Here is a 26588-nt window from a genome sequence, read left to right on the forward strand (position 1 = left end):
CGGGTTTGGAGAGGTGTTGAGGTGCCAAAACAGTAGGAATCCCCCAATAGTGACCCCATTTTGGAAACTACACCCCTCGAGGAATTCATTTATGGTTGTTGTTACCATTTTGACCGCACAGTTTTTTCACAGCACATATTTGAATTGGGCTGTGAAATGAAAAAAATGTCATTTTTTCCAATAAAATGTCATTTGTGATCAAAATTTCTTCTTTTCACAGGGAACAAAATACCCCATTTGGTTGCCCAATTTGTCCTTAGTGTGGCAATACCCCATTTGTGGTGATAAACTGCAGTTTGGGCCCATGGGAGGGCTCAGAAGGAAAGGAGCGCTATATGTTTGTTGGAGTCCAGATTTTGCTGGATTGGTTTTCGGGTGCCATGTCGCATTTGCAGAGCCTCAGGGGCATCAAAGCAATGGAAACCCACCAAAAGTGACCCCATTTTGGAAACTACACCCCTCAAGGAATTCATTTATGGTTGTTGTTAGCATTTTGAGCACACAGTTTTTTCACAGCACCTATTTCAATTGGGCTGTGACATTAAAAAAATAAAAAATTACATCTTATTGGAAAAAATTTCATCAAAATTTCTTATTTTCACAGGGAACAAAATGCTCAATTTTGTTGCCCAATTTCTCCTGAGTGCAGCAATACCCCATTTATGGCAATAAACTGCCGTTTGGGCCCATGGGAGGCCTCAGAAGGGAAGGAGCGCTGTGTGTTCTTTGGAGTACAGATTTTGCTGGTTTGGTTTTCGGGTGCCATGTCGCATTTGCAGAGCCCCAGAGGTATCAAAGCAATGGAAACCCACCAGAAGTGACCCCATTTTGGAAACTACACCCCTCAAGGAAATCATTTATGGGTAATGTGACCATTTAGACCACATAGTTTCTTCACAGAACTTATTTGAATTGGGCTGGGAATTAAAAAAATATATATTTTTTCCAATAATATGTCATTTTAGCTCAAAAATTCTTATTTTCACAAGAAATAAAATACTCCATTTTGTTGCCCAATTTGTCCTGAGTGCGGCAATACCCCATTTGTGGTGATAAACTGCCGTTTGGGCCCATGGGAGGGCTCAGAAGGAAAGGACCACCATTTGGCCTACTGGGGATTTTCTAGTGCGAAGTCATGTATGCAGAAGCACCTGAGGTACCAATACAGTTGAAACCCGCAAGAAGTGACCCCATTTTAAAAACTACACCCTTAAGGCATTCATCTAGAGGTGTAGTGAGCATTTTGACCGGAGACCTACACCCCATAAACTGTAATGTGGGTTCTCCCGGGTATGGCAATACCCTACATGTGGCTGTTATCAGCTGCCTGGGCACACAGCAGGGCTCAGAGGGGAAAGACGAGGGGGATAAGCTGTGCGGAGTGCATCAGGGTAAGTAAAATTGGGGTAAATTATAAACCAAGGGATGTATGATAAATTTTAAAACACTCTTTCATACAGAGCTCTGGTTATTCGGGACACGTGTCACATTGATATATTGTGTCATCCCTTATCGCCCTCTTATAGCAGACTTTGCACCTCTGTTGACTATTTCCCTTCTTGCCAGTTTGGTGAACTTCTCCTGGAAAGTGTTGCCCTGGTACGATGCGTGTGGGCTCGCTTCCAGAAGTACTGGGTGCCCCCCCTTCTTGGTCCCTAAAGATTAGGTTCTTGATAATCACCTCTTGAAATTCCAGGAAAGTTCCCGTCTGGCCTGCACATCGATGCAGCACGTACGCATTGTACAAAGCCATCTGTATGATGTGCACGGCCAGCTTCTTATACCACACCGCATGGCGCTGTAGGGCTTCAGGACTTGATCTGACAAGTCCATCCTTCCCATGTACCTATTGTAGTCCAGGATGCAGTTTGTTTTGGGGGTGGCCTTTCCTTCATATATCCTAAATCTGTAGGTATACCCTGATGCACTCTCGCACAGCTTATACATCTTCACGCCATACCTTGCCCTCTTACCCGGCAGGTACTGGCGGAATTGAACCCTCCCTTTAAAATGTACCAGGGACTCATCAATAGTAATACACTTCTCGGGGGTGTATGCTTGGGAAAACCGGGCACTGAAACGGTCTAATAGGGGTCTCCGTTTATACAAACGGTCAAAACTGGGGTCCTCTCAGGGTGGGCACGGCTCATTATCAGTATAATGTAAGAAGCGAAGTATTGCCTCATTTTATTTATTTTTTTAGGTTCCAGTTCAGTTCTGAAGTTGCTTTGAGGGGCCCATATATTAGAAACCCCTATCAAACACCCCATTTTAGAAACTAGACCCCTCAAAGTATTCACAACAGCATTTAGAAAGTTTATGAACCCTTTAGGTGTTTCACAGAAATTTAGAGCAAAGTAGAGGTGAAATGTAAATTTTTTTTTTGTCAGAAAATCCTCTTTATACCATTTTTTTTATAACACAAAAGGATTTATCAGAGAAACGCAACTCAATACTTATTGCCCAGATTCTGCAGCTTTGAGAAATATCCCACATGTGGCCCTCGGGCGGTAATGGACTGAAGCAGCGGCCTCCGAAGCAAAGGAGCACCTAGTGGATTTTGAGGCCTCTTTTTTTATTAGGCACCATGTCCGGTTTGAAGAGGTCTTGTGGTGCCAAAACATTGGGAACCCCCCAAAAGTGACCCCAATTTGGAAACTAGACCCCTTGAGGAATCCATTGTAGTTTTCTTGGGGTGCATGCGACTTTTTGATCAGTTTTTATTCTATTTTTAGGTGGCGTGGTGACTAAAAAACAGCAATTGTACGATTGTTTTTTTTTTCGTTTTTTTTTACAGCGTTCACCGTGCACTATAAATGACATATTCACTTTATTCTGCGGGGCGATACGATTACGGCGATACCAGATGTTTATAGTTTTTTTTTATGTCTTATGGCGTTTGCACAATAAAATACGTTTTGTAAACAATCATTCACTTTTGGTGTTACCTTATTCTAAGAGCCAGAACGTTTTTATTTTTCAATCAATAACGCCGTGCGAGGACTTATTTTTTGCGTTACGAACTGTAGTTTCGATCAGTACCATTTTTAGGTACATGCGACTTTTTGATCTCTTTTTATTCCATTTTTTGGGAGGTGAAGTGACCAAAGAATTGTGATTCTGGTACGGTTTATTATTATTTTATTTTACGGCGTTCACCGTGCGGGATAAATAATGAAATAATTTTGTAGTTCAGGCCGTTACGGACGCGGCGATACCAATTATGTATAGTTTATTTGTTTGTTTATATGTTTTTATTAATAATGAATGACTGATAAGGGAAAAAGTGGGACTTTTACTTTTATTACTTTTAAATCTTTTATTTTCTTATTTTTACACATCTTTTTTTAACTTTTTTTTTACTTTATTACTTTGTCCCACTAGGGGACTTGAGGGCAGGAGGCCCTGATCGCTATTCTAATACACTGCACTACATGCGTAGTGCAGTGTATTAGAACTGTCAGCTACTCACAGACAGCAAGCATAGTGGGTCCTGACGTTGTCAGGACCCACTAGGCTTCCGTCTATGGCATAGCCGGACGCCATTGTTTGGTGTCCGGTTGCCATAGTCACCATCGCCGGCCGCTATCGTGTAGCAGGCCGGCGATGGCAGCTTAACCCCTAAAAAGCTGCGATCTCTATAGAACGCGGCTTTTAAGGGGTTAATCAGCGGGGACACAGCGATCGGTCCCCGCTGTAGGAGCTGTGACAGCTGCTGAACAAGACAGCAGCGTCACAGCTCCTGTATGTGTCGGGAGGATGGCCGAAACGGCCGTTACTCCCGTGACGTACTATTACGGCATGGAGCGCGAACGATACAGCTGCCATGCCGTAATAGTACGTCAAGGAGCGGGAAGGGGTTAAAAAAATGTAAACCTGGGGAAAAAAAATTCTCAGGTTCGAGATGGCATTGAGGTGCATATTATGGCAACATGACCAAACATGTAACCGTTTTTATACTGCAATTTTATGTAAAGTTTGTGTAATTTAGAATTTCTATTCTATTGTACGTAGTGTGACTCAGCACATGACCTTACTTACTGTAGGTCCCCTGAGGACACCAGTTTGTGTGTTTGCTACTGGGCTCTGCTTGAAAGACAGATTTGTTTGTAGGAAATGTGTTTTAAAAGAACAGTTAAAGGGGTACATTGAATCCATGTAAGTCATGTCAATATCAAGTATATAATGTGCTATTTACATTTCTAATATATATCTTAAAATTCAGTTTCTCATAATCTGTATACTATAAATCCATTATGAAGTATTCTGTTTAACATCAGCAGTTTGCTATTCAATGTTCCTTTGTTCCTTTTTTCACTTAGGGTCATCAAGTAGTCGATATCCTAACCAAGTAACCCCTAAGAAGAGTGGCCCCAAGAATGGACAACTGAAGGCCCGAGATGATGAGTGCTTTGGAGAAGACTTGGAGGAGGTTCCAGATACAGATTTTGATTTTGAAGGAAATCTTGCTCTCTTTGACAAAGCAGCTGTCTTTGAAGAGATAGGTGCTCGTGAGAGGAAGGGTGGAGGAGGCGGTGCTGGTGGTGGGCCAAAGTCTCGTGGAACCCCCAGTGAAAGAGCCCCAACATACAGACATGATGAAAACATACTTGAATCTGAGGCGATTGTATACAGGAGAATTATAGTTCCACAGCCAGGTGGCACGGAGTACTGCACAGGTAAGAAACTGGTCACATTTGTGTCAGCCTGAGATGAGAATGAAAATCCAAGAAATTTACTTTAATACAAATTAGCGTGATTGGCCTAAATTATAGCATATCTACGCCAGCTCGCAGCTGGCGTAGATTTGGCTTTCTGGTGCATGGACGGCCCCTTATTTTAAAAGAAGCGTGCGCCTCTTAATAATTTAATCACATCTTGCTCTAGCGTTTGTTTTGTATTAACCCCTTAATTACCAGGCCTATTTTGGCCTTAATGACCTAACATTCTGTTAGGAAACATCTGTCACTTTAAGGTTGTCATGACTACTAGCCTAACTTCTGGGTGGGCCTGGTTTGAGATGCTGAGCCAATCTCATTTCTCTGTCTGCAACCTATCAGGGCCAAGAGTGTAGTATTTGAATCTGTTCCGTTTTCTCATTTGTTGCTTGTGATTCTCTTGTGTATGCATGTTTCTGATCAAGCTCCTGGTTACACCCTGTATCACCTTGACTGTTTGGACTCAGCTTGTCTATGAATTTACACTCTGCTCACTGGTTTGGACTTTTAGTATCTCCTGGTTTTGTACTCTGCTTGCTGATTACCCCTCTGGCTTGTCTGGTTATCCGTTCTGGTATTGCCTGCAGTTGCACCTCCTGTCCAACACCATATTCTGTAAAAGCAACCTGGGTTCTATGCAGCCAAATTCAACCTGCCAGTGGGCTCTGGTGAGGACTATAGACTCTGCTGACCAGAGTGGTAACGGACTTGAGGTAGCTGATTTACCTGCACGCTTGATCCAGTCTCCAGCTGTCTTTAGGGAATTGCTCGTATAGCAATTACATAAATTTGCACTCTGGGAATTGCTCAAGTAGTGATTCCCTGACACATTATTTTTCTTTTTTTTTTTTTTATTGTTGCGTTCCAAAAGTCATAACTAGGCTGTTTTTTGCAGAACGAGTTGAGTTTTTCATTGGCACCTTTTTTGGGAATATATATATATATATGTGTGTGTATATGTATATATATATATATATATATATATATCTTATTACCTTTTCTTAACTTGTTTTTTTGGGAGGGAATTGAAAAAAAAATAAAACTATTCCAGCATTGTTTTTCGCGTTTTCCATTTATGCTGCTCGCAGTGCGCCGTACATGACATGTTACCTTTATTATATTGGTCAATAACCCAAGCAGGAGATAAACCCTGCTAAAAGTATATACGGTCGATACCACTCTTGGTCAGATATAACACCAATAAGGAAAGTAGTGCAAGACCAAAATATCATAAAAAATAGGATTCAAAGGCTTTATTAAGTTTGACAAAATCTTTACAAAAAATGTATACTAATGGCAACCAAAAAAAAAGGTGGGTGAAGCAGGACTGAGTAATCTATGTCATAAACATTCCAAAGATAATTGTTGTTAATATATCTTGTATACTCCAATAAATCTGCCAGAGACTGCTATTGCACACCAGTTAAATAGGACCTGTTACTAAGTTGAACTGGTTTGCTGACCTGAACAGCGCTTTCTCCCTGATTCCAGGCCTGTCTTTTCTAAACCCCCCCTGGCTTCACAGATACGGCCCACTGTTGTGTTGGCTCCCTACATGTAATTTGCTGTAGTTAGCTAACAGTGTCCACTACCTTCAAGCTGCCTCACACTGATTAACTACAGTAAATTAGCATATAGGGATCCAACACAACAGTGGGCCATATCTCTGCCCCCCCTCCCTCGAAAAACCGCACTGGACTCAGGGAGACAGCGCTATTCAGGTCAGTTAACCAGTTTAAGAGCATATATGTGTATAAATAGAGGCTGCTATTGCACACCAGTTAAAGTGCAAGTGCATGTATTCATATAAACACAAAGCCGCTATTGCACATCGATTATAGTGCAAGGGCAAACTGCCTATTACCAGACTTATAAGAAACATGTTACACCGAACAGAATGCTCACAGTCTATGGGTGTGTACGATTACCGCGATAGCAAATATGCATAGGTTTTACAACTTTTGCACATGAAAAACTTTTTTTAACAAAAATTATAACTTTTGGATATGTATATGTCGATGTAGCCATATTTGGGCTTGTTTTTTGCGGGACAAGGTGTTCCGCCGTTGTTTCTTGTATGGCGTTCACTATGCGGTTTAAATAACTTGTTATTTTTTTTTTGTTCGGGTCATTACCATCGAGGCAATACCATGCCTGTGTTTTTTATTTTCATTTTACACTTTTACAAAATAAAACCACTTTTTATAGAAAAAAATTGTTTTACTTTATTTTTACTGTGCACTTTTTAGATTTTTTTTTTATAAACTTTATTTAAAGAGGCTCTGTCACCAGATTCTCAAGTTATGAGCTATTTTATATATATATGCAAATGAGCTTTGAAATGGACAACTGGGCGTGTTTTTATTCGTATGTCCAACTAGGCGTGTATTGTGTTTTTAACTGGGCGTGTTTACTTGTTTTACTAACTGGGCGTTGTGGAGAGAATTGTATGATGCTGACGAATCAGTGACCAATCAGCATCATGCACTCCTCTCCATTCATTTACACAGCAGCATCGTTCTTACTAGAACGATGTGCAGCCACATACACAAGTGTCCTGATAATGAATGCACATGACATCCAGCCTGGACGTCATGTGTATTCAGAATCCTGACACTTCTGAATCTTTTCTGTGAGATTCCAGCAATCCGCGCGTAATCTCGCGAGATTACCAGGTAAACGAGATTTCGTTTCCCTTGCTGGAAATCTCAGAGAAAAGATTGAGAAGTGTCAGGATTCTGAATACACATGACGTCCAGGCTGGATGTCATGTGCATTCATTATCAGGACACTTGTGTATGTGGCTGCACATCGTTCTAGTAAGAACGATGCTGCTGTGTAAATGAATGGAGAGGAGTGCATGATGCTGATTGGTCACTGATTCGTCAGCATCATACAATTCTCTCCACAACGCCCAGTTAGTAAAACAAGTAAACACGCCCAGTTAAAAACACAATACACGCCTAGTTGGACATACGAATAAAAACACGCCCAGTTGTCCATTTCACAGCTCATTTGCATATATATATAAAATAGCTCATAACTTGGCCAAAAATGAACGTTTAAAAAAAAACAAAAAACAACACGTTACTGTTATCTACATTGCAGCGCCGATCACATGCAATAGGAGAAAGGGACTTGAGAATCTGGTGACAGAGCCTCTTTAACTGTATTTCATTATTTATTTTTTCTTTGTCCCACTAGAGGACTCCACAGTGAGATCTTCTGATCACTGATATAATGTGTGTATGTGTGTATGTATATATATATATATATATATATATATAGCAATGCATTATGACTCTGGCACGGCCTAATAGGCATATAGTCATGGCAGGCCTGGGGGCCTTTATTAGACCCACAGCTGCCATAACAAACCATTGACGGCTGTTGATCTCATTCGTGGACCACCCATGAGTGACATCGGGAGCCCCCCCCTCTGTCAAACCACTTAAATGTCACGCCCACTATGGACCGCCGCATTTAATTGGCTAAACAGTTGCAATCAGAGTTTTACTGTCCTTCACATCAAGGCTTTCACGGTAAACTGCCGTGCTCGTGATCACAATCGCGTACGTGCACATCAGGATGCGGGAAGTGGAACCATCCCTTGAAGTACGTGATAATGTGGGAAGGGGTTATTAGAAAATGACCTATTTAAATCAACTTTTTACCTTTTAAGAAACATTTTTTGGGTGATTTGTATTTTCATTTTGTTTTTTCCTTATTTATTACTACTTTTGTCATCTCATTATCATCACAGGCCAGATTACAATGAAAGGTAACACATACATATAGATACTACAGGATTCACAATAGACTGACACTTCCTGTGCTGTAGAGATCACTTCTCAGCAGTCATCTCATTATCATCACAGGCCGGATTACAATGAAATAAAACACCTACATATACATAACATAGGATCCACCATTCACAATAGACTGACACTTCCTGTGCTGTAGAGATCACTTCTCAGCAGTCATCTCATTATCATCACAGGCAGGATTACAATGACAGGTAACACATACATATAGATAATACAGGGTCCACCATTCACAATAGACTGACCCTTCCTGTTCTGTAGAGATCACGTCTCAGCAGTCATCTCATTATCATCACAGGCAGGATTTCAATGAAAGGTAACTCCTCTTTTACTAAAAAGGTGTTAAAATGTAAACGTTTACCATATGCAAACGTAAAGTTTACATACAATAAGGGAAAAAAACGTATTCGTCAAGTAAACGTTTTCTTTCATTAAAGGAAAATGTATGTCGACATAAAGGCGGTCAAACGTAGTCAATAGTGTACTTTTTTTTTAGTTTTTTTTTTTACGAAGTTTGGCCCATTAGAGTCAATTGGTACGCCAAGGTATCCGTTTGAATACCTTTTTGTGATGTTCAAGCATATACGCCTGGTGGAGAGCATATATGTGATGTGAACAGTGCCTGAGAAAAAAAACCTCCGTGTAAAATTGGAGGCACACGGGTGTACAATATGGGCCCTAATACAGATGTGTGCATGAGGATTTGGGCTGATTTAATCTAAAATGTCTAAATCCATGTGATTGTTGCAGGCAGAAATGGGTTCCTAGAGTATTGTATGTATTACAAGTGACCCTTGCCCCTTCCCACAGTGTGAATGATTGCCTTGCATGTGGTGCGTGTTAAGAGTGCTGCTCAATCAGTATCTGCCTAGCTTCACTACCAGCTGTAAAATCTCATAGTAAAACTTTTCAAACTGCTCCCCCTCCCTCCTCCTCCTTTCTGGGCCTCTTTAATTGCTTGGCTTCCTGAGCAGCCAAGCCTCCCCCCAGCTTCCTATCTACAGCATGCCCCATTGTCCCGGAGGTTCAGCTTGATTAGAAGAACATTTAGTTCTTTGCCCAAACTCCATATTTTATGTTTAACTTCACCTTCCAGCTTTTTCTTCTCCCTGAGGAGTCTGTGTTTCCTCTCTTTACCCCACTGTAAAGTTTATATTACATCCCTTATGTGGTTTGACTAGAATTGCCTCGCGTGTGTGTGAGACAGGAGGTGTTCCTTCTTCACTCGCACATATGTCATTCAGTAATTAAAAGTGTAAACATTAGCTTTAGATTCTCCCTCATTGCGTGACTGGAGTTCCTCATTCACTCTCTCGGCGCTCCATTAGGTTAAATGCAATGGACTGGTTCACTTTGGCAAAAGTTAATAAGTTAAATACTATGCCTGCCAGTTCCGGGAAGTGTCCATCCTGTTATAGTGTGAGCATGCAGCAGAATAGTGCTGTATGGCACGCAAGGTGTTATACATGATGTAATTACACTTAATAACAGATTCCTATTTTGTTTGCTATCATTAAGCCCTTCACGCGGCCAATCTGTAGATTCACGTCCTAGCCGCATATGCCCCATGCAGCCAGGGCGTGAATCTACAGTTCTCTGCTTCTGCCGGCATAGCGCTGGGGAGAGCGCTCTGACGCCGGGGGTGTGCGTGTCCCCAGCAACCTGCTCACTGATAGCCGAACCAATTGGTTCGGCTTCTGAGCATGTGATCATCATAATGAATGAATCATGGTGATCTCTGAGAAGTTTGTTTGTAAATAAACTTTTCACGCCTGTCCTCTACTCTCAGCCTCCTTCACTGTGTCACTGTTTCAGAGAGAAGGCGACTGATTGAGAGAAGGCAAGAGAAAAGTATAATATATATATATATATATATATATATATATATATATATATATATATATATATATATATATATATATACGCTTGACAAAGATCACATTGAGACGGATCGAAACGTTGCCTGCCTGGGGGGTGAATATCACCTTTTTTCACCAATTTCCCTGGAGTGCTGCCTCTTCATTTGAACTTTTGTATTCTCAAGGGTCCCTAGTCTCAACCCAGGAGGTTTGCACCCACTGCTGTAGCTGTGCTGCTTTTCACTTTTTTTCTTCTATATATATATATATATATATATATATATATATATATATATATATTTCCGCACAATAACTGAACCAAAGGACACCCTCGGTTGCCGATGGAACCCATTGACTTTACTACAGTGGCGGACACAGACTGCAAAAGGCCCCTGTGCAGATAATGTGCCAGGGCCCCCCCGCCCCCCCCCCCCAATACCGACAAAGTTACCTAAACATATATATGCATATAAAAATAAACCTTACTAATAAAAATTATGAAGGAAGATTTATATTGTACATTTTATTACCAGTTTAGAACACAAGTAACACATTTTTTTCCGGGTTAAATTCTTATCTAAACTAAGTCCCTAAATGTGGGCAAAGAAAATGAAAAACCTATACTCACCTCCTCCGGCGCCTCCGTTCCCCCTCCGCAGCCCCTATCCCTTTCTGTGTTTACAAAGCTGCTGTGGTGACGCGCGGTCGATGGCACATGACCGCTGCAGCCAATCAATGCCCTCAACAGCGATTTGCTGTGGAACTACTGTCCTCAGCAGCACACCAATGAGGAGTTATTGGCAGCAGCGGTCACGTGCCATCGGCAGCGCGTCACCAGTGCAGCCTTGTACACTTGTAACACAGACCGAGACAGGAGGATGGGGGCTGCGGCGGGTGAACGGAGGCGAGGGAGGAGGTGAGTATAGTTTTTTTATTTTCTTTGCCCACATTTAGAGACTTAGGTTAAATTGAATCATTGAATATAACACAAAGCACTCATGCAACTGAGATGCAATAATTTAGATGATCTTATCATGCTTAGCTTACTGCACTGTTACCTATCAAGCAGGACTGAATCTCAAGATATCTACAGAGGGGGCTGTATGGCGTTATCTACAGGGGGGACTGTATGGCGCTATCAACAGAGGGGGCTGTATGGCGTTATCTACAGGGGGGACTGTATGGCGCTATCTACAGAGGGGTCTGTATGGCGCTATCTACAGGGGGGTCTGTATGGCGCTATCTACAGGGGGGACTGTATGGCGCTATCTACAGGGGGGACTGTATGGCGCTATCTACAGGGGGGACTGTATGGCGCTATCTACAGGGGGGACTGTATGGCGCTATCTACAGGGGGGACTGTATGGCGCTATCTACAGGGGGGACTGTATGGCGCTATCTACAGAGGGGGCTGTATGGCGTTATCTACAGGGGGGCTGTATGGCGTTATCTACAGGGGGCTGTATGGTGTTATCTACAGGGGGGACTTTATGGCGTTATCTACAGTGGGGTCTGTATGGCGTTATCTACAGGGGTTCTGTATGGCGTTCCCTACAGGGGGGGTCTGTAGGGAAAGTCATACAGCCCCCCCCTGTAGGGAACGCCATACAGACCCCCCTTTAGGGAACGCCATACAGACCCCCCTGTAGGGAACGCTATACAGCCCCCCCTGTAGGGAACGCTATACAGCCCCCCCTGTAGGGAACGCCTTACAGCCCCCCCTGTAGGGAACGCTATACAGCCCCCCCCCTGTAGGGAACGCCATACACCCCCAATCACTCAAAAAAATGCGACCTACAGTGTGAAAAGACAAAAGACATGTATCCCCTATCCACAGGATAGGGGATACATGTGTGATCGCTGGCATTGATAGGGAGAGCGGGGGACCGAAAGTCCCCCGAAGTTCTCCATCACTCACCTCTGACTTCCGGTGTCTGCGCAGCTCAAGTGTGACCGGCGCTCCATTCATTTCTACGGAGCTGCCGACACAGACCCCGGAAGTCCGAGGTTTGTGATGGAGAACTTCAGGGGACTTTCGGTCCCCCGTTCTCCCTATCAATGCCAGCGATCACACACGTATCCCCTATCCTGTGGATAGGGGATACATGTCTTATGTTTAATGGCAGAGCGGGGAGATACTCCCTGCTCTGCCGTAGTGTTCCGTGGCATCGCGCTGTAGCAGCCATAGCGGCAGCTAGCGGAGATTCCGGCCAAGGTGGGGGCCCGTGCCGGCAGGTGACGCGGGCCCCCTCATGCCGCGGCCCCGTAGCAGCCGCTACGGCTGCTATAGCAGTAGTTACGCCCCTGTGTTAGGGGGAGTTCACACTGAGGTTTTTTTCGCGAAAAACGTCAGAAAGTGCCTCCCATTGAAATCCATGAAATTTTTCCTGCGAGCAGTAAAAACCGCATGCGGGAAAAAGAAGCGCAATGCCCTTTCTTCGGGCGTTTCTGTCTCTGACTTCCCATTGACAACAATGGCAGGCAGAAAATGCGTTTTTTGCTGCGTTTCCCTGCCCACGGCCCGATGGCCGAAAAACGCCACAAAAAAACGCAATGAAAAACGCGGGAAGTGTTCTACCGGCAGGTCAAAATATGCCTCAAAATTCCGGAAGGAATTATGAGGCAGATTTTTCTACATAAAAACTTCTCCCTTCTGACATGAACTTTTTAACTTCATCTACCTGTCCTCTGCAGTCTGCACGTCCTCCACTCGTCCTGTGTCTGTCCTCCGCTCATCCTATGAGTTCTCCGGCAGTCCTGACTGTACTGTCCAGCCGCCCGAAGTCTTACGTCGCACCGCCCCCTGTCCTCTCCCCTGCCTGAGCGCTCCTCCTACCACCAGCATCGCCGTCCTGTCCTATTCATCTGTGCCAGATTGGCAGTGCAGTGTAGCGGCTATCACCGGGCCCGGGCACCCGCCCCCTCCCTCCCGATTGGTAGTGCAGTGTGGCGGCTATCACCGGGCCCCCGCCCCCTCCCTCCCCTCATGCCTAGTGTTGTGATGCTACTAGGCATGAGGGGGCCCGTGCCGCCAGGCCTGGTACATAAAATGTAATGTGCCTGTCAGGGCGACACGTGCCCCCACATGCCGCGGGCCCCGTAGCAGCTGCTACGGCTGCTACTGTGGTAGTTACGCCACTGAACGGGCCCCCTTCCCACGCGGGGCCCTTGTGCAGCTGCACCGGCTGCACATGCGGTATGTCCGCCCCTGCTTTACTAGGTTCCGTTGGCTTTCCGTCGTGGTGTGTGTGATTTTACAGGACACAATAGTGCAGCATGCTGCGCATTTTTCTCCGGTAAAACCTGCTGGATCTCCTTTTGCGCACGCAAAATGCTGCGTTTTTTGCGTGCGCAAAACGCACACGCTCGTGTGAGTCCGGCCTCAGCCTGTAAAGAATTTTTTTGCAGTTTCCCAGTACATTTTATGCCACTTTAAATGGTGTCAATAGAAACTACAATTCCTCCCGCAAGAAATAAGCCCTCACATCACTCTACTGACGGAAAAAGAAAAAAGTTATGGCTCTTGGAAGGCGGGGAGTGAAAAACGAAAATAAGAAAGCAAAAAATGGATCAGTCCTGAAAGGGTTAATTCATTGTTTTGGCACCCACAAGACCTCTTCAAACCTGACAAGGTGCCTAAAATATATTTTTAAAAAAAGGAGGCCCAAAATCCACAGGGTGCTCCTTTTTGATTCTGAGGCCTGTGTTTATCCGTTAGTGCACTGGGGCCACATGTGGGATATTTCTAAAAACTGCAGAATCTGGGCAATAAAATATTGAGTTGCAAATGTACTAGAAATTAATTTCGGCAAAAAAAATAAATTTTGTAAATTTCACCTCTACTTTGCTTTAATTCCTGTGAAACGCCTAAAGAGCTAAAACACTTTGTGAATGCTGATTCGAATACCTTGAGGGTGCAGTTTTCAAAATGGGGTGACTGCTGGGGATTTTCTAATATATAAGGACCTCAAAGCCACTTCAGAACTGAACTGGTCCCTAAAAAAATGGCCTTTTGAAATTTTCTTTCAAATATGAGAAATTGCTGCTAAAGTTCTAAGCCTTGTAACGTCCTAGAAAAATAAAAGGACGTTCAAAAAACGATGCAAATGTAAAGTAGACGTATGGGAAATGTTAACTAGTAACTATTTTGCGTGGTATTACTATCAGTTTTACAAGCAGATACGTTTAAATTTAGAAAAATCCACATTTTTGCTAATTTTTTCCAAAATTGTTGTGTTTTTCAGAAATAAATACCAAAATTATCAACCAAATTTTTTCACTAACAAAGTACAACGTGTCACGAGAAAACAATCTCAGAATCGCTTGGATAGGTAAAAGCATTCCGATGTTATTACCACATAAAGTACCATATGTCCGATTTGAAATAATAGGCTGTGTCCTGAAGGCCAAAACAGGCTGGGTCCTGAATGGGTTAATGGATGCAGAATGTTAGTGGATTTGAAAGGGATTTAGGTGTGGAATCAGGGACTTCGTCCTAATCAAATCCTGATTGCATGACCATGGCCTAAGGCCGGATTCACACGAGCGTGTGCATTTTGTGCGCGCAAAAAACACTGCGTTTTGCGCGCGCAAAAAACGCCCGTGTGTTATCAGCCTATGATGCGTGGCTGCGTGATTTTCACGCAGCCGGCATCATTGACACGTAGTGCTTTTCTGTTTTTATTCATAGTTTTGACAGCTGTAGCGCGCATCACGCGCGGCACACGAAAGTGCCTCTGTGTCCCGTGCCATTGGTAATACATTACGCCGTAATGGATTAAAATCCTGCAGTGCCCGCAAGGTCCCCCTGCTCAGGAAGGCACATGTACAGGCCCGTCTGAAGTTTGCAAATGTACATCTGGATGATTCTGGGGGTGATTGGGAGAAGGTGCTGTGGTCCGATGAGACTAAAATTGAGCTCTTTGGCATTAACTCAACTCGCCGTGTTTGGAGGAAGAGAAATGCTGCCTATGACCCAAAGAACACCGTCCCCACTGTCAAGCATGGAGGTGGAAACATTATGTTTTGGGGGTGTTTCTCTGCTAAGGGCACAGGACTACTTCACCGCATCAATGGGGGAATGGATGGAGCCATGTACCGTCAAATCCTGAGTGACAACCTCCTTCCCTCCACCAGGACATTAAAACTGGCTCGTGGCTGGGTCTTCAAGCACGACAATGACCCGAAACATACAGCCAAGGAAACAAAGGAGTGGCTCAAAAAGAAGCACATTAAGGTCATGGAGTGGCCTAGCCAGTCTCCAGACCTTAATCCCATCGAAAACTTATGGAGGGAGCTGAAGATCCAAGTTGCCAAGCGACAGCCTCGAAACCTTAATGATTTACAGATGATCTGCAAAGAGGAGTGGGCCAAAATTCCATCTAACATGTGTGCAAACCTCATCATCAACTACAAAAAACGTCTGACTGCTGTGCTTGCCAACAAGGGTTTTGCCACCAAGTATTAGGTCTTGTTTGCCAAAGGGATCAAATACTTATTTCTCTGTGCACAATGCAAATAAATATATATAATTTTGACAATGTGATTTTCTTCTTTTTTTTATTTTATATAATCTATCTCTCACTGGTAAAATTAACCGAGCCTAAAAATTCTAGACTGTTCATGTCTTTGACAGTGGGCAAACTTACAAAATCAGCAAGGGATCAAATACTTATTTCCGTCACTGTAGGTCAGTGCGACTCGCGTGAAAATATCCCGTGTAGCACGGACGTATTATACGTTCGTCTGAATAAGCCCTAATACCGACGTATAAAGATTGCAAATTATACCAGTATACAATGCTAGAATATCACCATACTGTAACGAAATAATATGATTTCAATTTTATATTCATCCAATTTTTTATTGACACTCAGATGCTGAACACATGTCGCACAGATGCAACCCACAAGCTGGACACATGCTGCATTCGTGCCACTCACACCTAGGACACATGCGCACGCACACCACTCACACTTATGACTAATGCACAGTACATATATATACACGAGAACCAAGCTCGGTACATATATACAGCACCAGAACAAAGCTCAGTACATATATACAGCATCAGAACCAAGCTCAGCACATAAATATAGCACCAGCACAAATACAGCTCAATTTAGTGCAACCCCTGACGTACAGGTTTGTACGGCATAAAACTTCACCTCCCAGCATGGACCGAACAATGGTAAGGATATGCTGGGTTTTGCTGTTTCACAAAAAATAAACATACAACCCCTCATCTCGCTGCAGATCATACATAGTCACTACAGTACTGATTAGAGACCGAACAAAACATTTATATTAAGTGACTCACTGGTGACTATCTCAGATTCTAGTTGTTCTTTTTCTCTTTTCTTCTCCATCCGGTCCAGACCTCTATGATGACTTCTCCCGGCCACGACCCATTTCTGCAGAGTTTGCTGCTCAGATGTCTTCAGCTACTCACTGTTCAAACATTTCTGCACCTATAAACGAAGATAAAATTCTCATGGTGACACACACTGTACCCCTAAATATAATAGATCCATACACTACACCTCTAATTATAATAGCACCATACAGTGGGTCCCTGATTATAATAGCACCATACACTGTCCCACACACACACACACACTGCTGCCCATAGATAGTGCCCCCATAGAGCCCCTGTATATTATGCCCCACATATAGCCCCCCTGTAGATGATGTCCCACATGACATCGCGCCACTAGCATCGTTGAAAGGCGCTGATTGGTGGGGCAAGTCATTGTAAGGCAGGTACAATTAGTGCATGAGGTGGTGGCGGCGGCTGGTTTCAGAGGCGCCTCCACCCAGGGCCGATTCTAGCTTTTCTGCTGCCTGAGGTGAAAATTGAAATGGCGCCCCCCAGATCTTGATTGGCATCCCCCTGACTGGTCTACATTACTACCAGCCTGCTCCATTGCCTTGTACTCCCTTGGCATGCGCGGTGCAGCGATGAAGCCGGTCAGAGTACACCTCGCTGAATGGTGCGTGCTCATGGAGTACAAGGCAATGGTGCATCCAAGAAAGTTGGAAGAGACTGGTAGTGATGTATAACAGTCAGGGGGATGTCAACCAAGCATGGAAAGGTGGGTTTGCAGTTAGGACTATGTGACTCTAAAGGATAGCGGCACCGACCCATGACCCTTAATAGAGTAGCATATCCTGCACTATTTTAAAAGTTGATTTTATGGATTTTACTGTATCTGAAAGAAACATACAGGGGAATATTTGGAAATCTTGTCAGGTCATGTATTACTGAATGGTGGCGGTTCAAGGAGTTAAAACTGCTTGACAGGTTCACATTAAATATACAATGAATTGCAACAATGCCATCTGCTCTGCAATTTTGTATTCTAAATATATTATATATATATATATATATATATATATATATATATATATATATATACACAGAACCAAGCTCATTACATAAATACGGTCCCAGAATCAAGCTTAGTACATATATACATCACCAGAACAGAGATCGGTACATAAATCCAGAACCAAGCTCAGTAAATAAATGCAGCACCACAACCAGGCTCAGTACATATATACAGACCGAAACTAAGCTCAGTACATATATACAGCACCAGAACAAAGCTCAGTGTACACACACACACACACACACACACACACACACACACACACACACGAACTGAGCTCATACATCTATTCACAGTACCAGAACCAAGCTCAGTACATAAATACAATACAAGAAACAAGCTCAGTACTTAAATACAGCACCAGAACCAAGCTCAGTACAAATACATTTCAGTACAGAGATCATTTGCAAAGTCAGGTTAGCAGCTTCCAGTATGACCGGAACAATGGTAATGATATACTGGGAGTTGCTTACACCCCAAAAAATAGTACCCTCCACCATCTGTACAGATCATACAGTAATAATTAGGCTTCGTTCTCACCTGCGTCGGGGTTCCGTTCATGGGTTCAGTCAGACCTTTCAGTCAGGGGAACCCACGAACAGAAACCAAACGGAAACCATAGCTTTCCGTTTGCATTACCATTGATTTCAATGGTAACGCTTCCGTTTCTTATGGTTTCCGTTTGTCTCCGTTTCGCAAGGCTTCCGTTTTTTAGGCGGAATAGAGTAGTCGACTGTATCCACATGTAATCTATCACATCTAAGTAACATAGATGTGATCTATTACAGGTGGATCCTGGGTGTCAGAGACACACAGGACCCGCTGACACTGAACCCATCAGTTCCACAGACCTGACGTGTTCAGTATCAAGCGTAAGTTACAGCTGCTCTGTATACAGGATACAGAGCAGCTCTATCTCAAAAAGTAAAGAGATTTTTTTAATAAAATCGAATTATAAAGTTGCACAAAATACACTGACTGACATTTTTACATATATCTATATATAGATATATCTCTATATATATATATATATATATATATATATATATATATTTAAAAAAAATCCCTTTCAAAGGTGTACATAATCTTTAGGCTGGATTCACACGAGCACATTACGTCCGTAATGGACAGACTGTATTTCGGCCGCAAGTCTCGGACCGAACACACTGCAGGGAGCCGGGCTCCTAGCATCATAGTTATGTACGATGCTAGGAGTCCCTGCCTCTCCGTGGAACTACTATCCCGTACTGAAAACATGATTACAGTACGGGACAGTTGTCCTGCACCGAGGCAGGGACTCCTAGCATCATACATAACTATGATGCTAGGAGCCCGAATCCCTGCAGTGTGTTCGGTCCGGGACATGCGGCCGAAATACGTTCCATCCATTACGAACGTAATGTGCTTGCGTGAATCCAGTCTTAATGCAAACAATCAGATCATAACGACCATTGTCCAGTAAAACACGTAGCACATGCAGTTTTACCAAAAGTCGGTGCAGTTTTTAAATTATTGTTAACGTCTGCCAAAAAACTGCATGGACATACTGTAAAAGCACACAGCGTATCCGCCCTGTGCGCCACAGGGAATTCAAGCTGAAAAACCGCACCAAATTGTGGTGCAGTTTTTCGGCCAGTAATGGCCGCTGCGGAAAACTGAGCAGAAAAAAAAATGGATACTTGCCAGGACGATGCTTCCCTCCTACATCCTGCAGCCCTGGGATGGCCGGCCCGGACGAAGAAACAGATTTCTGAGCTGCGTTTTTGTGCAGCGGAATTGCTGCTCCCCCCCCCCCCCCCAAAAAAAAAATCTGCTATTTGTTGTTGGTTTTACCTCCCCATTGAATTAAATGGGGAAAACCTGAAACAAATAAGCAGCATTTACACAAATACAATTGATATGCTGCGGAATAAAAAACTGCACCGCAGGTAAATTTCTGAGCGTTTGTTCTGCTTATACATTACGCAGCGTGTGGATGAGATTTGTTCAAATCTCATCCACTCTGTTGCTACTGTAATAGGGCTTGTCCACACGTAACGGAATTGCTGCGTATTTTCCATCCCGAATTGCGGACTGAAAATACGCAGCAGAACACAGTAGCAGCAAAGTGGGGGAGATTTAACAAATCTCATCCACACGCTGCGTAAAATTTCCGAACATAAATTGACCTGCGGTGCATATATTTCGACACACACACACACACACACACACACACACACACACACACACACACACACACACACACACACGTGACTATCTCAGATTCTAGTTGTTACAGCCGGACATTAGTTCTTAGCTTCTATACCGCCCCTTAGAAATGTTGTACCATGCCGTCTGAGACACTGACCGTTTGGGCGGCCAGCAGGCGGCCCACTGTTCACCGGCCCATCTGGCATCTGCCAGATGGCCAGTCCGGCCCTGATTCGGCCTCTCCTGTACCTCCGGAGGCACATGGAGTTTTTTTTCTGTCAAATTCCGTATGAATCGGTCTGTTTTTTCGATTAACATTAAAGCACATCCGTTAATCAGGATTTTGCGGCAATCCTGGCAATAAACCACGATTTGACTGCACCTTCTGAATTAAGTGGCTATACACATTAGACTTACGTTGGCTGATTTCAGCAGGTCTGGCCGACCATCTGATATGGATTAGATTGTTCGGCCGACGTTTACTTAGCATATATGAAGGAAAAAAGGATTGGGCATGTTGAATTTTAACATGCCCTATCATTTGTTCTCAAGGGGGACAAGCTTCTGCCAGAGGTGTCTGACAGTGACTTATTCCCCTCTAGATATAGCTGTTTGCCAAATGAGCGTTCTGCTGACTGCTAATGATGGTTTTATAGTCTAGACTAAATCAAAAATAGGAATCTTCGCAAAAAAACATGTAAAAAAAAAAGTTAACACTAAAAGCCTGATGGTAGTAGAATTCATTTCTTTATTTTATTCTATGTGGCCCTACTATCATTTTCATGTTTTTGAAGGACCTGCTATAACCTTGAACCTTTTTAGACTGGTTGCCATTTTCAGGGTATATTCCAACATTGTCATGTCATTAGGTCATGTTGCATTTTTTGCCGCAACTATCTCGACTTTGCAACAAAATGCAGTGGTTTGGCAGTGATTTCACAAAAGAAATGCAATGTTTTGTCACGATTTTGTGGTAGTCATGGCAGTAAACTGACACAACAGCTTTGTATAAATGTATCCTAAATTTTTCTGTACTTGGGAGCGTTTTTTTTTTACATTTATTTTTTTTATTTTAACTGAGCGACGGAACAAATAAAGCATATGTGCAAGAAGACAGGATTCAAAAAGCCTCTTAAGTCTCAGACAAAAAGTCAACTTTGTTGCCCATAGCAACCAAAGTCTAGATTAAATTTTCTAAAGTGCTGAAAAAAATGTGATACGATCTGATTGATCGCCTTGGTCACTCTGAGACACTGGCTATTCAAAATGGGAATGTCTGGCAGATTGACCATAATAAACTATGAGATCAAATTAAGCTGCACTGTCATAAGTGGGTTAACCTAGAGGTTTAGCTTCTCTAAGGAACATGGTGGATGAATGAGCATTCGTTTGAATGGAGTGTATGTTGCGTGTGACTAGAGAACAGCTGGGGAAAGCAGGTGCAGCTGGAGTAACCTGTCTGACAGCTCATTATCCTTTTTCCCATTCATTTACCGTGTCAAGGAAGTCATTATTTGGCCATGGTTTTTTTTACATGTGGGATGTCAAGATTATTGGTTTGATATTGTGAATCAATATCCAGAGGTGCCATGGCTCAACAAAAGTACAGAGAATTTCTAAAGCAACTCATACAGAAACCATTGGCAGTATTAACGCTTATTTTTATTCTTTTTTTTTTTTTTTGTTCTCGAGGAAGTATGCAATCTGTGCTGGGCAATTCCAAGTAGTCTCAGAATTTGCTACTGGTACTGAACTTTTTCTCTATTGGCTCCAGGATTGGTTTAAATTAGTTTTTCAACACATTTTTAGTACAGCGATCAGCCATAACATTGAAACGTCTCGTAAGGATTTGACCGACTTTGACAAGGGCCAATTTGTGATGGCTAGACTACTGGGTCAGAGCACCTTCAATTTGTGATGACTAGCCCGCCTGTTCTGATCCCACAGAGGAGCTACTGTAGCACAAATTGCTGAAAAAGTGAATGCTGGCTATGATGGATGTAAAGTCACAGCGTCCATGCTGACCCCTGTCCAACCCTGAAAAGCGCCTACAATGGGTGCATAATCATGAGATCTGGACTATGGAACAATGGAAGCATGTGGCCTGGTCAGATGAATCATGTTCTCTTCTGCATCATGTGCATGGAGGGGTGCGTCGCTTACCTGAGGAAGAGGTGGCACCAGAATGCACTATAGAAAGAAGGCGAGCTGGTGAGGGCAGTGTGATGCTCTGGGCAATGTTCTGCTGGGAAACCTTGGACCCTGGAATTCATGTGGATGTTACTTTAACACGTACCACTTACCTAAACATTGTTGTATACGGAGTACACCCCTTCGTGGCTACAGTATTCCCTAATGGCAGTGGCCTCTTTCAGCAGGATAATGCATCCTGCCACACTGCAACCATTGTTCAGGAACAAGACAAAGATTTCAAGGTGTTGACTTGGCCTCCAAATTCCCAAAATCTCAATCCAATTGACCATCTGTGGGATGTGCTGTAAAAACAAGTCTGATCCATGTAGGCCCAACCTCGTAACTTACAGGACTTAATGGATCTTTTGCTAATGTCTTGGTTCCAGACACCACTGGACACCTTCAGATGTCTTGTGGAGTCCTTGCCTTGACGGCTCAGAGCTGTTTTGGTAGCGTGATGGGGACCTACACAATATTAGGCAGGTGGTTTTAATGTTAAGACTAAATGGTGTATATTCTAATGGCAATTGTTAAATCCTTGTTTGCATTTTGTCTTTTTTCTGTGCTACTTTTTTACCCTTTTCCATCTTGGTTACTTGAGAAATAGTGCAGGGCATAAGGGCACAGGGCAAAAGGGCATATTTTAGCTGATGGTCAATTCCACGTACATAACGTGACAGGGAGATATACTCGTGCCAGAAGTCGCCAGCTGCCTCTTACTGAGGTGAGAGGCTTGGCTGCATGCCTTGACTCCTGTGCCAATTTCTAATAACAGCTGCCAGGCTTTCGTGCAGTAGAACAACAGACTCTGATCCCCATGTGACATGGGTGGCACCCATAGTCAAGTTAGTCTACAATGTGTTGCACGCAACTCTGTTAAGTGTGTGAGGGAACACATGGTCTGCTGTTGCAAGATCTTCTCTTATCAGAATGCTGGCTCTTTTGAACTCTACCCTTTGCCCCCTTAGTTTATATACATAATAATTTTTCTGACTGCTATATTTAAATTAAGTTCAAGTTCACCTTTTAACAACTTTTGGTTAGATTCATAAAACGTTCATACATGCACGGCCACGTCTTCATTGAAATCAATGGGTATGACGTACTTTTATTTAGTAGATCATCTTTATGAGCACCCGCTTGGCATTTGGAGAAACTCTGCCATTTTACAATTTGACTATTGACCCAAATGTCCTCTAAATCCCCTTTCTCTTGTATACTCTGTAGTCCAGGGTTATGGGTAAGCACAAGATTCGTGGGACACATTGGTGTTTGTAGCTTGTGAACACCACATTGAACTGCAAAAGGCTAAAGAGTAAGACTCCTCTCAGATACCCTATTAAAAAAAAATAAATACGGACAAAATATAAGTAAACAAAGTGGGATAATTCCCTTTTGGTTATGTCAAACTGTCAAAGTGGAGAAATGCTGTAACCAAGTTATTTATTTTACATCAATTGTTCCCTTACCATTCTTCATTTAACCTACACATTTTTACCATACACAGATTACCATAATCTGGAACTGCGGTTTTCAAGCACGCGGCTAGCGGGCCGCATGCGTCCCCTGAGGCTGTCATCTGCGGCCCGCGGGACACAGAGCCGCTAGTATAGACTGTGCTCCGGGACTCTGGAATTCCCTGACATCGCTCTCCACATATGGACAGCGATGTCAGGAGCACAGCTGGAGTCCCAGTAGGAGCGCTACTAGCGTTCTGCCCGGGACTCAAGCTCTGGGGTTGCCCCTGACATCTCTGTCCATATTTGAACAGTGATGTCAGGAGCAGAGCTGGAATCCCAGGCAGAGTACTAGAAGCGGTTCTGCTCCGGGACTCCATATATGGACACTGATATCAGGGGCTTCCCCAGAGTTCCGGAGCAGAGCCTATACTAGTGGTCCGCTCTGGGAACCCGGGTCTGGGGTTGCCCCTGACAGCACATTCTGGTCCAGGAGGATCACCTGACGTCCCTGTATATGGACAGTGACGTCAGGGGCTCCTCCAGCAGAGAAATCCCTGGTCAAAGCGTCGACAACGCTCTGGCTGGGGATTCCACTCCTAGGGAGAGCCCCAATAGAGCTATCTACTGGGGTTGAGAGGGCACTGTGGCAGTTTCTGCAGAGGGCACTGTGGCAGTTTCTGCAGAGGGCACTGTGACACTATCTAAAAAGGGGCTGCCCAATCTTGGCATTTGTGTGTCTGCCAAACGCTGCCAACTGAGTTGCCGGACTGCATTTAGCAACACTTAAGCTGGAAAACTGGATTGTTGAAATAAGCACGTGGAGAAAACTCACAAATTTGCGTTAAGTTTAAACCTAGCGTTATTATAGTAATGTAGTATTATAGTAATGTAGTATTGTTATAGTAGTTCAAATAACTAATTGATTAACAATAATTTTGTATTGTATCAAATTTTAAAGTAATGCGGCCCTTCAACGTTCCATTTTTTCTATATGCGGCCCACTTACCCGGCCGAGTTTGAGACCCCTGATCTAGAACTACCATAAGGGCTTATTCACATGGTGTGTTCAAATCGTGGTTTATTGCCACAATTGCTGTACAGTCACATCAAAATGCCACGATTTAGGAAAAAATACACCAGCGTTTTGCTTTGAATTTGGGGCAATAAACGGCAATTTGACAGTACCGTGTAAAAAAAAAAAAAAAAGCCCTGAATGTGCTTTTTATTTCCTTACTTGAAAATGCCTTCAATGGGAAGGTGAAACGTTGCCTGTATGTTGGGTGAATACATTTTGGATTTTTCTATACCATTTGGAGTGCTGCCTATTCTTTTGGATTGTGGTCTTATCTTTGCTTAAGGTCTTTTGTCAAGATTCCTCGGAGGATAGCACCCACAACTTTATACTGCAGTGCAGCTCCTATATATCGATTGTTCCTTTTTATTTCCCTATAACCTGCTTCTCAAGTGTTGCTTTTCTTCTACTTTTCATTAAAACTTACTTTCCTCATTCTCCAACTTCTTTTTATTCCACAGATTCAGGTCTGGTGGTGCCCAGCATCTCCTATGTATTGCACAAGAAGCTCTTAAGTGTGGCAGAAAAGCATGGCTTATCAGTTGAGAGACGCTTGGAAATGTCGGGTGTTTGTGCCAGTCAGATGGCATTGACACTACTTGGTGGACCCAACAGGTGAACTCATAATGAACTGCTTGGCTTGTTGTATAGCAAGTGGGATAACTTGTTTTCGCACTACACACATCTGGTAAATGTGATTTCTATTACATGTGGTTTGTAAAGTTTTAAAACTACTAAAATAAGTCCTTTGTCACGCTGATGTCACTAGTTCTTTTATTACTAGCAGGCTTCATTCTGATACATTTTAATTTAGTCAGTATTTTACTGAACCAGCAGCTTTTCTAAATTGAAAGTTCTTTGTATAGAACAATAGTGCCAGAATGCCGCTTCATTCGGATGGCATTTCCTACGCTGTTACCATGGGTAACAGTACCCAGCTACTCCCTGGGTACTGGATAGGGGTAAAAAACAAAAAAAATCTGTTCAGTGCAATGTATTAGGTCAAGACTAGCAACATCTGCTTCATGCGCCTTATTGTTATGCCAAAGTTGGAGTTGACTGCAACTTTGGCTTGACTTGGCACAGTTGTGTGGCATTTGCCATTCACCTCTGTTGAAGTGCTACTTAAGGAGAATGGGAAGGCTTAAGTGTGGCTTAAATCTTGCAAAAAAAAACCAACCCATCATACAATTTGTTTCATGCAACCAAATTACATGACTGAAGCTGCAATTTCCTTTTAAGTTGGATATGTCCTGACTAGATCTAGAAAATGTGGACTCCATAGAAAAAGATTGAAACTATAGTTCCTGCAGACGAGTATCTCGCTGATACCAGTTATTGGAAACGATACCACTGGGCACTGAGACCTCCTCGATCTCACCACAGGTGTCAAAGAGTTAGCACCATCCTACTCTTTTTCTCCACGAAAGAATAATGTCCTTGTATCAAGCACTTCAAACATTGGATTCACCTGATCTACTTCTTACATAGTCCAGTTCTTGCCCACTTGGCATAAGGTCTAGCCCACCATCAGTCTTGGAGTTTTAGACATGCCAGTTTTCCTTTATGCAGCACAAGGCCACGAGTTAAAGGCAAGTTTTACAAAACCTTAAGGCCCCATGCACACGAACGTGTTTTTGCGTCCGCAATTCCCCCGCAAATCCACGGGAGAATTGCGGACCCATTAATTTCTATGGGCCCATACACACTATCCGTGTTTTCACGGGTCTCCGCATGTCCGCAAATCCGTGCCGCAGAAACTCAGGACATGTCTTATTACGGGCCGCAAATTCGATGCGGACATGCCAATAGAAGTCAATGGGCCCGTGGAAATTGCGGATACACCTCCGTGTGTCATCCGCAGTTTGCGGATTTGCGGAA

The 26588-nt window shown here is 43.3% G+C and overlaps 1 protein-coding gene across 8 annotated transcripts in view; it reads left to right on the forward strand.

The window, feature by feature from the left end:
• EDC3 (enhancer of mRNA decapping 3) overlaps positions 1-26588 on the forward strand; it is a 67341-nt gene that overhangs the window by 31163 nt on the left and 9590 nt on the right. For 6 of the 8 annotated variants that reach the window (XM_075857808.1, XM_075857809.1, XM_075857807.1 and 3 more), the window contains 3 exons: positions 4323-4679; positions 14646-14732; positions 25169-25322. In XM_075857808.1, coding sequence (XP_075713923.1) covers positions 4323-4679; positions 14646-14732; positions 25169-25322 — 598 coding nt within the window. The remainder of the gene's footprint in view (positions 1-4322; positions 4680-14645; positions 14733-25168; positions 25323-26588) is intronic. The other 2 variants (XM_075857812.1, XM_075857813.1) reach the window with 1 other exon arrangement.

This window comes from Rhinoderma darwinii, chromosome 3 (assembly GCF_050947455.1).
Source record: "Rhinoderma darwinii isolate aRhiDar2 chromosome 3, aRhiDar2.hap1, whole genome shotgun sequence".
Classification (NCBI taxonomy): Eukaryota; Metazoa; Chordata; class Amphibia; order Anura; family Rhinodermatidae; genus Rhinoderma; species Rhinoderma darwinii.